The sequence below is a fragment of the Atractosteus spatula genome, chromosome 3 (assembly GCF_055471065.1).
Source record: "Atractosteus spatula isolate fAtrSpa1 chromosome 3, fAtrSpa1.hap1, whole genome shotgun sequence".
Taxonomy (NCBI): Eukaryota; Metazoa; Chordata; class Actinopteri; order Semionotiformes; family Lepisosteidae; genus Atractosteus; species Atractosteus spatula.
Window position 1 is genome coordinate 48,403,259 of NC_142708.1, and position 14,946 is coordinate 48,418,204.

At 36.0% G+C, this 14,946-nt stretch overlaps 1 protein-coding gene across 7 annotated transcripts in view; it reads right to left on the bottom strand.

Annotated features, from left to right (window-relative positions):
• Nucleotides 1-14,946, bottom strand: part of mast4 (microtubule associated serine/threonine kinase family member 4) — a 199,723-nt gene that overhangs the window by 103,715 nt on the left and 81,062 nt on the right. For all 7 annotated transcript variants that reach the window (XM_088911334.1, XM_088911333.1, XM_088911341.1 and 4 more), the window contains one exon: nucleotides 1,156-1,187. In XM_088911334.1, coding sequence (XP_088767460.1) covers nucleotides 1,156-1,187 — 32 coding nt within the window. The remainder of the gene's footprint in view (nucleotides 1-1,155; nucleotides 1,188-14,946) is intronic.

Consider the following 14,946-nt stretch of genomic DNA (forward strand, 5'->3'; position numbering starts at 1 on the left):
ACAGACATTGTTTTACCAAAGTAAAATGTCCATTAAATTTGAAAATAATTCCCAGTTTAAAATGACAGTTTACAAAGAACCTTAATATTTCTGTTTTTCCACTGTACAAGAAACCATACTTACCTTACAATTTCCTTCAATTTTCAATTAACATCTGTACTTGAATAGAGTACGTACTGTATTTGTTTGCTGTGAGTATAATTATACTTGTAATTGCCAATGTACAGCACTTGTTTTAAACAAATCCATTAATACAACAAATAAAAATAAAAATAAATTCTAAAACGCATGATCCCCAAAAAGTTAGGCTACCCAGTTGACGGATGGATGTCAAGTATCAGAAAGAGTTACAACCAATGACAAACATTGGATAATGCGACTTGTTCGAAATATTTCATGAAAAGTTATTCAGTGTTATAATAGCATTTCACAAAGCAAAGTCATATTATCAATTAATTGAATTCCAGAAAGCACAAGGGTCACATTTATTCACATCTCTAAGTCTTGCGCAACAGTACAGTATATACAGTAAAATTCAACAAAAAAAAATGTGCAGCAACATTGTTACTATCCTGAACTATACTGAACATTCTGAACTATACAGACGCCTCTAAGGATTTCTTGTTTCCCTGGGACATACAAGGAGGTACATAGATCATGGTTAAGGTCAAATAACTCTTCAAAGACTGAAGACAAATGGACACCGACCTCCGCAATTAATGGGATAGATAGAAAATAATCCACTCAAACCTGAGTTTCCCACTCTGTACTATAGTGGTTCATTATTAAGAAATGTAAGGCCATTGGGATGGTGACAACTATGAGGCAAGTAGTTTGCAGCTATAAATTCAAAAGCAAACGTTGGAGATCTCCAACACAAATTGCATAAACGTCTAATGAAGAATATGCCAGGTAGCCATAAAAATAGGATCCAAGCAAAAACATATCTCTTCACAAAATACAGTGATTAAAAAATTAAAATACTGTATGATACATTTTCTGATTTAAAAAGAGCAACCGTATTTGTGAAATGTACAGAACAAGGGGGTAGTACAGGTAGAGTGATATATCTATCAGCAGTATATTGTACACAGAACAAGTCAGGAAATTAGCAAATGTGGAACAAAATGGCAGAAAACAAGCCATGTTACTTACAAACTTCCTCTTCTTGGAAGGCTCAGTTCCTTCTGTAAAGGAAAAGAAAAGAGTATGATGTTAAACTAATCTTAAATCACTTATATGACCAAAAAAGAAACTAAAAAAGATTAATCTGTAGTCATCACTGGGTTAATCTTGCCACTTCACCTGGTTTCAGATGCCTCCATTATGCTGGAGCCACCTCACTTTCTGTCTACTGCGATTATACATGCCAAGACCACAGAGGAGGCAGTGAATGACATTTGAGTGACCCACAGTTCTGGAATCTGTCAAGCCTGAACCAAGTATCCACTCAGATACACTCACAGTCTGAGTGTGGTGTCTGAGTACAAGACTGAAAACAGCATAGAAACTTCTGGCCCTCCAGGACACATGAAGTTCAACCTAATTAAAGCTATTTCCCTTCATAAATGATTGGTCCTTTTAATAGTACTTGGGCAAGTACTATTGAGTGGGCTAAATGGTGACACTTAAGTCCTTCTGAAAAGATAAATCGTATGATAAACTTTATTGATATTTATTTTTCCAATTAATTTTTATCTTTCAGGCTTCCTCTCCTTTTAGATCTTTCTGAAGAAATCCTGGTTTGAAAGCATAAAGCACACAGAAGTCAAACACTTAGCACATAGTGGATTCAAAGTTTTTTTTTATCTAAATCACATAAAAGTTCATTTTTATCGCATAACCATTCATTTTATTGAAAACTTAAATGCTCCAACTGATGATGTCTAAGGGTAAGATAAACTACCATACATGTCAGTACGGTAAATTTAAGAGCTAAACAAAAAAAAGCAATTTAAATGCAATACATAGAGGAACTTCTGTTCTGAATCAGCAAAAACAATGTTCTGTAAAAGCTTACATATTTTAACGAATGACAAACTTTATACAAGCATTGAATTTGTAAGCTTTTAGCCCAGGGACCTCAATATTTGAGTATCAACATCACTGGCACCAATAACAGCCGTAAGACTTTTTAGGGAAAGTCTCTACCAGCTTTGTGCTCCAGTTTGGTGCAATTTGTGTGTATTCTTCTTGGAAGATTTGACCAGGTTTTCTTGGTCATGGACAGCAGATTTCAGCTCTTTCCACATATCCCCAGCAAGACTTTGACAAGCCCACGCAAGGACATTTAATTCCTTTGTTCTTAAGTTATTCCACTCTAACTTTGGCCTTGAGCTTAGGATCATTTTCCTCCAAATTTTTGTCCCCGGTTTAGGTCTGAAGCCAATTTTCTTCTAAAATCTGCCAGTGTTACGCTTCCCAGTCACCTAAGAGGAGCAAAGCTATAACAATCTTTTTGTTTTAGATTTTTTTTTGCTTTGAATGTGTGGAGAGGGCTGATTATATAACAGATACTTTTACCTCACGATGCCATGACTGCAATTTTTTTAGACAAGAAGATGCGACAACTGTGTAAGAGTGTGAAGGCTTCTGCGAGGAGCCATATGGGGTGGATTGGGTCTGCGGCGGTCATTCGCACTTGTGCTTGAAAAGACTGTCTTTCCCCCTTTGTGAAATTAGATAAAATGTCTTTAGAGCATAAAAAGCAGGGCCACCTATTAAAAAGGAAAACGTAGGCTCTGAAGTGGTATAAAATGCACAGTAATTCATCCATCTATAAACACTAAATTGCTGCAGACTCTCAATATTGATTGGTGGGGAGGGAGGCTTTTGTGGAAGGGAAAGCCATGTGGCCCTTCAGCCGGTTACGGGGTCCAATTCAAAGCAATCAATAGGAGCTAAAATGTTTATTAGAAACTGAAGTGACAATTAGTATTGATCCCTGGGAATTTCATGGGGCTAATGTCCAAGCCAAATGCACAGTCTTTCAACTGTATGGTTGTTTTAAAACAGTTATGAGCTATGGGGGAAAAAAAAGAAATAAATACCATATTGGTTACCACCATGTAGTGGGATCTTGTCGGATCTCAGAAGCTGAGCAAGATTGGTCAGTACTGGAATGGGAGTCCTCCAAAGAAAACACTGTTTCTGCTCCGAGTGCTGTAGATGGGATTCTAGTTGACTCAGTTTGGCTCTCTTCCCTCTGGACCAGAATTTCCCAAATCAAAGTCCCTGCATAGTCACCGGGGGCACTGTGCTGTACAAGGCACCAACCTTCAAATGGGATTTTAAACCAAGGTCCTGTTTGCTTGGCCTTTCCAGATACCATGACACTGTTTTTCAACTCAGTTCAAGCTTTATCATCTCCTAGGCGAAATCTGTTTTATGGTAGAGTCCCATCACTCCAATGCAACAAAAACAAACATCACAAACAAAGTACAACAGTGTTACAGGAGATAAAAGAGTTCTTTTACATTGAGAAGGAAACTGCAGAGGGAGTGAAAGATTTCTTTATTACTGTTACACCTAGCTGCACAGAAGCCCCTCCCAGATGACAGCGTACATTCACAGTGGAGGGGGTGTGCCACACACTCCACAACACTCTTAGCCTTCTTTAAAACCACATTTGTGGAGGGCATTTAGGTTGATCTGATCTGCCCCCAATGATTTCACTGCTTTTCTTCACTTTTAATAAAAGATTGGCAGAAAAGAGTTTGAAAGGATAAGGTAGTGAACCCCAGTTTCCTGACTAAATTCTCCTGTGGGCATGAAAAATCATCCCCAGATTGAGTTGCACTTTATATATGGATAAAGTGGGTCCCTGTATGTACAAAGCACTTTGGGAACCTTTGGGATGACTATTTATCCCCCTGGATCCATGTGGGACACAAAGCAGCAACAATATGCCTCCATGAATTCCTCCCGTCTTGTGCGATACCTTTTGCCTCACCCCATGTAAGCCCCATCTCTTCCAGTTTAGTTTCCTGACTCCTGTGTCATGTGGGTTTTGGTTTGTGGTTTTTCTACTTTTCTCAGCTGGAGTCCATATTAGAGCAACCATGGAATTCTGGGAAACAACATGCATTTTCTGCTTGTTGATATCGACACTAATCTGTTTTGCATGTACAGTATGCTGTGTTGGAGGGGAGTATGAATTGAGGTTTGGGATGAAAAGGCGCTACATAAACACAGCTAATAATGAAAAAATGCTAGCAGTACTAGATAATAAAATGAGCCAAGAACACTGACTCTTTGGGGATGTTCAAAATTAATTTAAAATAAAAAGATACCACGGAACACAGAGTCTTTCCACTTTTTGTTTTTTGTGTTTTAATAAAAACATTTTTATTATTATGGTAAAAGTATTAAAAAAGCCATTCTAATATATTTTAATGAATAATTATTTTATTATAATATAATTTTAATAATTTTTTCTGATTCTGAATTACTTTTTGAAGGTTAAATGTGAGATTCATTTGTTGTAATATCTTCCTTTGATACAAGTGCAACCCTTGTCAAAGGAAAAATTATCAGACCTCATAGCAATGCTAGACCTTAAATATTTTACACGAGGGTATAGCCAGTTTATCATTCACTGTGTAAAGTATGGGGTTGTATTACACTGGTGTGTGGATTGTTGAGTCTTCTTCAGACACACCTGAAGCTTTGTGTTTTTGCTCTCTTTCAGTCTGGAATTAACAATTACTTGTATGTTTCCACCCAGAGCACACTGAAGCAACTCACCACTCGAACCTCTCTTTAAAAATACAATCTACAATTGAGAAAGTATAATGTTTGACAAGTATAATTAACAACTTTAGGTTTACGCAAAATTAATTTTATACTGACACTAAGTATAGCTTTAATTTGATTTCAGTAGGTTGATTTGATAATCTTGAAAAACTTTTCTGTTAAACCTGCAGTTATGTCTTAAAATTACCACATAAAAAATACAGTGCAATCATACACTTTCAGCTGTTCAGAGCACACCAAGAGGGATTTTTTTTCTAAGCATTACCAATAATTTTTACTTGATGTATTACACCATTAATAGCAGCAATATCAATAATTGCAATTATAACTGCATATAATACCAATGTAAGCCCAATAGAGGGCGATATTTAAGCTCTTCAGTAAAACCTTTACTAAAAGGTGTTCCTAATAAAAAAAATCGAACAGAAACATAGAATATGGGACCTACATCCACAAGGAATGGGGTTTTGAATTCATCTGCGTAAAAAAAATACTTGTTTTAAAACTCTTCATTCTAAAGAGAATCCCAATTTAAACAATTTTATAGTGAATCCAAAAATGGCTTAATTAAAATGGTCAAATTAAAAGTTTTACTGAAAGGAAACAGATCAAAGGGGGCTTTGTGTGGGGAAGCAAAATATTACGTTCCAGTTTTCTTTTTGTATTTTGCTTTAAAACTTTATACAATAAACTATAATCACAAAAAGTTGCCTTCCAAAATGCAAATAGTTTGGAAAATGATCATTTGACATTAAATGTTTCTGGAAATCCAAATAAAGTACTTAATATTATATTGATCGATACTATATACATGAGCCCCTTATATACTGTTAATGGGTTAACAGCTGGTACCGTCAGTGGTTTCCAAGTATATACCCAGCTCTCGGTCTCTCTCCTCTTCCATTAACTTCATGTCTGGCACCACCTGCTGGTTTCCACTGGAATGGGGCAGCATTCAATAACGAAAACTAACTGCATTTCAGATTGTGCACTTACTGAGGTGGTGTGATTAATATAAACTGGGGACGTTCAAAATTCCATTTTCTAAGCAAACAGGCCAAAAGGATTTATAAACCTAGTTCCCAAAGCAGCAGTATTCTGTCCCAAAAGCCCTCTTCAGCATCTGGTGTGGAAATTAGTTTGAGAATTTTTCACACACTATAAAACTGAATATCCGTCTGTAGTGTAACCTTCAAGAGATATATTCAGTTGTATTGTGGAATATAAAATAGAAACAATACTATTAGTGATTTCATCCAATTACAGTGAACTTTCTGAAATGAATAGAATAATCTTGACTTGTTAGCAAACAGAGCCTATGGGACAAAGTGACAGTACCTGGATGTGTGGTTTTATAATCCCAAGTTAAGTTTCCTTAGTCAGCCTTTTGAAAATCAGTTAAATTAAAATAGAGCCATGGTAAAACTGAAAAAAAGGATTACAATCTAAGAGACCTGTGTCATTGTGGAACCCTCTAAGAGCAAGACTCCATTCAAGGTTCACTTGCAATTGAACACGTTTAGATGCAGCTCACTTCTCACAAACAAAATCCATTCAAACCTCAACTTGGTTGTGTTGGGGTCACACTGCACTGTTGCCAACACACTTACTTTTCTTGCCATTTACCAGAGCAGAAGATGTCGTCAAAAAAACTCATATTGGAATCACAGTGCAACCTGCAGTGCTCTTTGGTTACCTATGGTGTTTGTGCTGCTTATATCAAATAATTAACTAGGTGTACAATGTAATTTCTCTGAGAAGTGCTGTCTTCCTGGAGGAAAATCATGAGCTACTTTTATAGAAGGTTCACAGAAAGGCACTGTTACAGAGGCATGGCCATTTTGTGTTGCGTTCCTAGTACAATTGCTCAGATTATCCTTTACTGTGCAATTATGTATGCCATTTTGTACATCCAAAATTAATTAGGATGTTAGAATTCTCTAAATTCACTTGTTGTAAATGGGGACTTGTAATCGTTATTGTGATCACAATCACTAATGCTATTTATTGTAGCTATCATTTGTCTGTGTTGCCAGTGATTGACAATGGGAAAAACACTACTATTGTGCTTGTTCAAAAACATCACTTCCATAGCCATGACGCTTGTTTTGTGTGGCTCCTTCCCAAGTGAAACACAATAATGGCTACACATTGCATAAACAAATGACGAACACCAAACAGGAATACATCCCCTATAAACATAAACCATTTTAAGGGATCTTGGCCCATTTCTGAAGCAAACCTCTTGGCTGTCAGAGGTTTCACATATAGCTGTAAACCACACTTCAATTTGGATCGCACTGAAAAAAACAACTACAAAAAAGAAAATGGTGTAACTCTGCTATTACAAAAGAAAACTTAATCTGGACCCTGAGCAACATTTTATTTATTATTACAATTTAATAAAAAAATGGAAGCTTTTTTTAAGCGCTGATCTTTTGTCCAACTCAACATCAACTAATATATTCCTGAATATAACCTAACATATAACCTTATATTCTACAGTACGTGTCCTCGTCTTGAATCTTTATGAAGTGTGCACTACAGGAGGTGTTTCCAATTAAAACAGCAAGCGTAGGTAGATGAACAGTTGCGTGACACCAGAAAAATAGCTTTTTGTGTTATCTACCTTTTAGATTGGATGAACTAATGAGAAAAGAGTGATTTTATTCAGCGGTGGTAGGCTGTTATTCACCCTCTTTGTGTATTCAGGGTCACACTGTATCACCTGAGCAAGCTGCCACTGACAGGAGTCTAGCAGATGGACTAAAGCCATGAAGTACTTTATCATCCATGTGTCTATGCTATGAGTAATGAGGCCCAAAGATGAAGCAAGTGCATATAGACTGAAGCTGTCATATCTTTGCAACAGAAAGTCATTAGTGGTTAGGGTCACTGTCTTGTTGTTTCCAGTCCTTATAAATGAAGCATTAACTAAATACAAGGCATGGGAACACAAAGTCACCATGGGAAATTAACAAGCTTAATGACTATTTTTCCTAAACTCCACATTTTCAGAAAACAAAACTTAGCCACGTTCTTCCTGGGGTGGCAAAATTAAAGAGAACCCTTCTGCTGTCACATAAAACTCAATTTACTGAAAGCCAAAAAATCTGTTATAGGAAAACATTTTGGTTTAAGCCAGAAATCATAGCAGGTTAATGCATGAAATATGAAGTCTGTGTACTGAAGAAACCAAACACATATCACAGTCGAGCACATTTACAGCTTGGGTGTACAGATATAAATTAAATGCATAGTCCCTGGTATCACTGTATTAGTCAAATGTGAAGGAGATCCATTTGACAGGAACTCAAATCATGTCATTTTTATGCCTTGCCAACTCTGCATGTCAAAGGAAAACAATTCATAAACTAAAAGAAGGGTTTTTGAAAAACATCTTAAAGCTGGAAAGAAAAATAATATGAAATAAGGTGTATTTCACATCTATTTTTGCATCATATTTTTAAAAAATTTTAAATCCGGTATAAGTGTACCAATTTCGTAGTTTACACTGAGATACCAAAGGCTGTATGCAAAGGATGTTCATGACAACATACTGAAAGGCACCTCAATTTGCAAAAATAAACTTGAGTGAAATAATTTTATTACTACTCTGAGTGCATGTGTTTCAGATTGAAGTGCATACCATAAAGATAGATAAGAAGTGGATTTTCATTACTTTTGTGTGGCATAAACTCCACATTTTCCATAAATAAAAGCAGAATTTAATCTAAAGGCGATGATTGACAAAACCTCAGTGGAATTCAATGCAGACAATTGTATGCAGATTTGCAGGGTTTTTCATGTAAAATACTACTCTGGATTGACAAAAGACATCAATAAAAGCTGCCAGATTAAAGATATCTACTTCAGCGTCTATACCAATTTTAAAGGCTATAAAACACTTTTCCTGTAGTTGTTTCTCCAGCTTATTTTTATAGCAAAACAACAGCAGGAAAGCTTGAAAACTATTTTCAGAAGACAGCTGTTTCTTCTATGAGACTAACCTCTACAGGGTGTAAATATTCTGCAGTATTGTATAGTAGATTTTGGCTTCTAGCCTGCTGTAAAGGCTGGGCTGCTGTGGCCACTGCTTCAGCCATATTTCCACCATGAGAGTTGCTTTGTGTCACTAAATGACCTCCAAGGTAGAATCCCTAAGCCCCAAGTCATGTCATCAAAGAGGCAGCAATGTCTGTTAAAAGGCCCACTCTGCAGGATTTATTAATAATTCTGCTTTATTTCTTGTTTTCTTATCTATCTAAAGAGGAAGAAGTGTACTTTGAATGAATTAGCAAAATGCTGAGTTGCCAAAAAGAACACAGCATCCCTTTGAAAACCATCATCCTCCATCCTTTCTTCATTTTTACCACTCAGGTAAAGAGACATCTCTGAGCCGCGCTTCATCTAAAATATTCACAAGAATAAAGGAACATCAAAGGCCGATTTTTTGCCACACATCTAGCTCTAAATCGATGTGCAGCAAGCAGACACTCACCAGGCTTAGCTGTCTAAAACAAGATAACCATATGATAAAATACAAACCAGCCTGGCCTTGGTCTAAAAAGCTTAAATTAATGTGTTTTAATAAGAGTTTTAATAAAACATTTAAGCCTAATGTTTTGGCCATGTATAAGAATGTTTCTTAGTTACCCTTTAAAACAAACGGTGATGATTCAGAGTACTATTCCAAAGACCTTAAAACTGAAGTTTAATTTCATTTTCTAATGAGAAGATTTTAAATCTGCACCTGATTTTAGACCTTTCAAAAGCAACAACCAGAATGGCAGAACACTGTTATGCTGTTCATACAGAACACTTTAATTCTGTTTTTTCTTTGCCCCTGAAAATACCTTAATACATCACTGAAGTATAAATAAATCACTGTGATAGTATGTGCCAGTGTTCACTACCAACAATCTGAATTCAGAAAACAACTACTGTACATCAGAAAGATACAGGGGAAGCCTTTTCAATCAGATTATCTAGCCAAGCGATGCCGGTTGTGCGCTGTCAAAGACATATTAATGTACAAATGTAAATGAAAATCTGCAACATTATATTAACAGGATAGACGTACACAAGATAAAGGCAAAGCAATGCTTCCCCTGAAAATGAGAAACCTCCCTCTGAAATCAAACTGCCAGTCATTTCCTTGTATGTTTATCACTACAATGACATACATTAATAATAATGACAGCACCTAAACAAGGATATGGCAACAAGGTACAATGTTTTTTCTCAATCTAAGCACATTGTGGTCCACAAGCTTTAACCAGAGGTGCACTAAACATGTGGTTTGGTATCATGTTATTATTTTCAAATATTTTATTTCTATTTGAGTAGAAGTAAAATCTTCAATTACCTACTCTACTCTTATCGCTGGGACATCCTTATTATTATATAGAGCTCAAAAATAAAAAATTCTGTAAATATGTAAGAAAATAATTATTGCCTTTGAAAAGAACATGTAAAAATTGAAAATATCAAATGCAAAAACAAACAATAATGGAACTCATTTCTTGTGCGAGAAGTTAAGACTTTCAGGCAACAGCGACAAACGTACTGAAAGGTCTTTTGAGCTGAAGTACAGTGAGGCTTAAAAATAGAATCACTTCTTTTAAAAAAACACCAGCAAACCAGTTTAGATCAAAGAAAAACAGCTTAAATCCCAAGAGACTAAATACATCTCGCACAACTGAAATGTTCAAGAACACATTTTGCATTCCTGTTATTTTAAAATTATTTCTGCAGCTACCTGATATTGTCATGCAATGCAGCCTAAGTATAATAATTTTCATGGATTAACAGTAGACTAGAATCATTATAAAGTTATTATACTAAATATAGTACTATACTTAATAATAGATATATTTTTATTATAAATTAGTTTTGAAAAATATATTCTAACCTACTGTAAATCTTCACGTGTCCTAAAATTCTTGTTCAAGTACTATATTTTAAAAAAATCATATAGTTCAAATCACTGCAACCTCTACTTAAGTAATTATTACAACAAGCATAACATATTAAAAGTTTGTACTTTCCATTTAAATTGAGATTAGATTATGAATACTGGCAACATGAAGAGATGGCCCGTCCTTCACAGAAGAAGCACAAAGGACTGTGCTTCACATGAGCAACTATCAGAGACAAGGCTGCTTTTCCAAACAGCATCCCTAGAGACCACCATGACTAACAATTTGCATTAGGATTGCCAAAGACGTCTGTTCATGGAAGAATCCCAAGAATTCCATTCCAGGATCATCAGGGGATCAAGAGAAGATCAAAGATCATTTAGGGAACACACTACATGTCAGTGGATGATATTTGCATTCTCACATTTACACTTTTCATCACAAAGCACAAACTGCAACAACACAGTGCACTTGAGTAAAATTCTCTTTAAAAATATTTTTTAACTATCACCTTCATTTTAACGATCACCTAACATGCCCTGAAGTAGGAACTGTTTTTTAAAGTCTAATTACACTGACGATGTGTAATTTAATAATGATATGCTTACATTAAAGATCAAAATATAAATCTAATCTTAAACTGACAAATTCCCAGCACCATCATATTTCTTTAACCAAAATTAACAGTAGAGAACATTCATTTGAAATGAAACTTTTTTTTTCTACTGCCTCTTCATTCATTTACATGGGGAGAATTTTCTAAATGCTTCCTTTTTTAATGTACAGGTATTAGACATACAGTAAGCCTAAAACATACTGTACAGAAACTGTAATTCATGGATTATACCATTAGAGAGGGATATTGACAGTGACTTCTGTGCTCAAGATGGACCACACATCCAAAACAAGCAAACACACGCAGCCAATCATCTGGTCTTAACTAAGAGGTGTCTTGCCTAATAGAGTAAGGTTATGGCAATATTTATGCCACAAAAGAATGACATCATTGTAAAAGTCAATTTATGCAATGGCATTCATGAGTTAAAACGTTGTTTATTCAGTTTTTAATATTTGTAGGGATAGTAAGCGCTATGAATACATCTTTTTCTGTCCCTATATGCATAAACCGCATAAAGATGTTTAAGTAACTGGAAAAAACATGGGTGTTTATTCTTCCTGAAATGTAATCATTTCTCTGTGACAGATGGGGGGAAAAAAAAACTCTCCGACTGTGTCAGCCGCTAAGGGCAGCAGTGGTTAAGGCTCTGGAGCTGTAACGGTAAAGCTATGGGTTCAAATCCCAGGTGCGGTACCTCTCTTATACCCTTGAACAAGGTACTTTACTCAGACTACTCCAGTAAAACACCCTGCTGTATAAATGCGCACTTGTAATTGTATAGTAGGTATTCATTGCAAATGGACTTGTCTGGTTAAATAAAGGTACATATATAATTCTAATCGGGCAGTGAAGTGAGTCTCAATGAAGGATTGAGCGAAGGCACCAAGATCAATACCACATGTGATCTTCATAACATGTGATGTGGGATTTATAGACTGTAAATCCAAGCCTAGACATGCATTTTATCTGCCCCATCAATGGGACCTCTAATAAATTTCTTCAAAACAGGCAATCCAAAGTGTGTGGCTTGAAGCTGACAATGAAAAGATGCAACACTAATGATTTTATTTGCATCATCTTCAGCAGAGCAGAGTCATTGTCAAATGTCCTTCTTTTTCAAATTACTTTTTACATTGAGTGAATGTGGGAATCCTGTGGGGGGGGAAAAGCCTTCATACACAAGACATCTTCCTTTTGTTTTATTCTGAAAGCCATTACTTTACTCCCTAAATGGCTACATCAATGGGCTCCAGCAAAGATTTATAAAAGTCTTTTAACTGATACGGACAACAACAAAATGTTTGATTCCTATTTTCTTTTCTTCCCTGTTCTTATTCCTATGAATGCATGCTCCCAGAAAGTCTAACCATCCTGGTTATGGCTTATTATGCTGTCGGTGCAATAGTAGTAGAATTAATAGCAAGTACGAAGCATTAAATAAAGACGGGTTGGCAGTTTAAATTGGTTTGAGCTGGTTGACAATGAACAAAGCTCTTCTTCAATGGTTACAAGCCAACTGTGCTTACCAAACAGTATGTCACAAATTTTGTCAAACCCCAAAACACCTCCTGTACTTGCTGATTTTTGCTATTATTTGAAGATATTTAGTAAATAAACTGAATTGGAGATTAAAAAAATGTTGCAGAGGAGAAAAATAAGTCAGTGGGAGTAATTGGCCCTTTAACCTGCACAAAGCAGATGGGATCCTGACGTTTCATTGCATCCTTGGAGACTGCAGTAACCCTATTATCGGCACCGTGCCCTAAGCGTGTGTAGAGTGTGGGGGCTCTGGTGAATGATGTATGTTCAGACTATCCCCTGGCAGGTTTTAAACCTGTGACCTTCTGGTACAAATTATGCCCCCTGCTCCCTACGCTATTCACTCAGAGCCTAAAGAAATGGGAACCAGGGGCCTCCTCAGCTAGATGAGTACAAGCAGTTTCAAAAATAATAAAAGTTAATCCGAAAAACAAACACTTCAGCATCTGCATCACTTATAAGGCTTCCCTTTAGTGATAACCTTTGAAGTCATGGTGTGGGTCACACAATTAACAGACTATTCAAAACAAAAGCCTTTTATCCACCCCAGAGGTTTTCTTGCTATATTGGGTAAAAAGAAGACAAATTCAGTGACAACAAACATAGGCACACCTCAGAAACCCAAAATGTAACCTTGACTAAAACATGACCTTTTTGCAATTTATAACAGACAGGGCAATATTGCACATGAAATGAAAGATTCTGCTTTGCTTCTTCCATTGTTGTTTGTGTATTAAGAAGGATATGTTCAGAGAACCACTGTCCTCAGTATCCGAAGATTTATTCAGCCGTGGGTAGCACCTGTGAAATGAATAATTTATCGCTGGCTACTCTTCGGAATGATCTCGATCTGTCTAATGTCTCTTAGCCCCGGTTCACAGCAGAGCCAAAGCAGTGTATGGGTACTGTCTTGTAAAGAGTTCACAGCCTTAAAGGCAAAAGAAAATTATCAGAAATGTACTCAACTATATTTCTATTCTCTCCCACAGTGTCCTATTATTTCAACTACACACAGACCGAAAGAACAATTTTTATTTTATCTGCTGATGGGAAATAGAAAATCGATACATTACAGGAGCACACATGCATGGTACTTCTGAATTCTTCATGTCCTGTTTTTCAAAGCTTTAGACATCGTTTTCCAGTTAGAAACCATTCTAGGGAAGCATTGGAAATGCTTCACTGAACTTCTTCTGGCACCGAATATCTTGATTTTCTTTATACATGGTAGCCAGTCAAAATTACAGGGACACAATTTTACTGAAATGCAAGTAGGAAAGGAAGGAGCAGCATAAAAAAGCTGTTTTATATGAAAGTTTATTAACCGTCTCAACAGTGTGGAAGAATCTCAATTTCCTGGGGAATTCGACTCCTTGTTCCTGGAAAACTTGTTGATATACACGTGTACAGTAGTGTGTATACAGTATGTGCATTTACAGTATGATAGATACAAAAAAGTAAGAATTCTTTCATCACGTTTTTATTCTTTTCCTGCTTGGAAAACCAAAATCTTTCATTCTTCACAATCGTCTTATGTGCAAATTGTCAAAAGAAAGTGAATCATGAATTATCCTTGCTATAGGCAGCAATTGGCAGCTACTGTGCACAATGTTAAGACTGTGCCATTCTATGATTATCCATTGAGCTAAACATTACCCATGGTGTATTTATGATGGTATATCTTTTCCTATCTTAGCTTTTCTGTGAGACCCATCCCACTACACTACTACTGTATGCGACTTACTGTAAATTCTTTGTCAAAACCCAACTTTCTTTTTTCTATTTTTTTTTTTACTTAAACAATTTTTATCCATATAGTTATATATTCAGGATTGTCATAATGTGGGGGAAAACCTTTATCCATGAGACATCTTCCTTTTGTTTGTTTTATTCATAGTGCATAACATAAATCGCATTCCCTCACAAACATTAAAAACTGAAGTTTTACCTTCACAACATTCTCATATTCTCATATCAGCCTCATTCCAAATGCACATGCGCACAGAACAAACTAGCAAAATGTCCCGTTCAAATGTTTATTTGCGGAGATTAAAGGGAGAAAAAAATGTTTTAACCAAAAAAGGGCATTCCTCAGTGAAGTGTTTGTTGCTG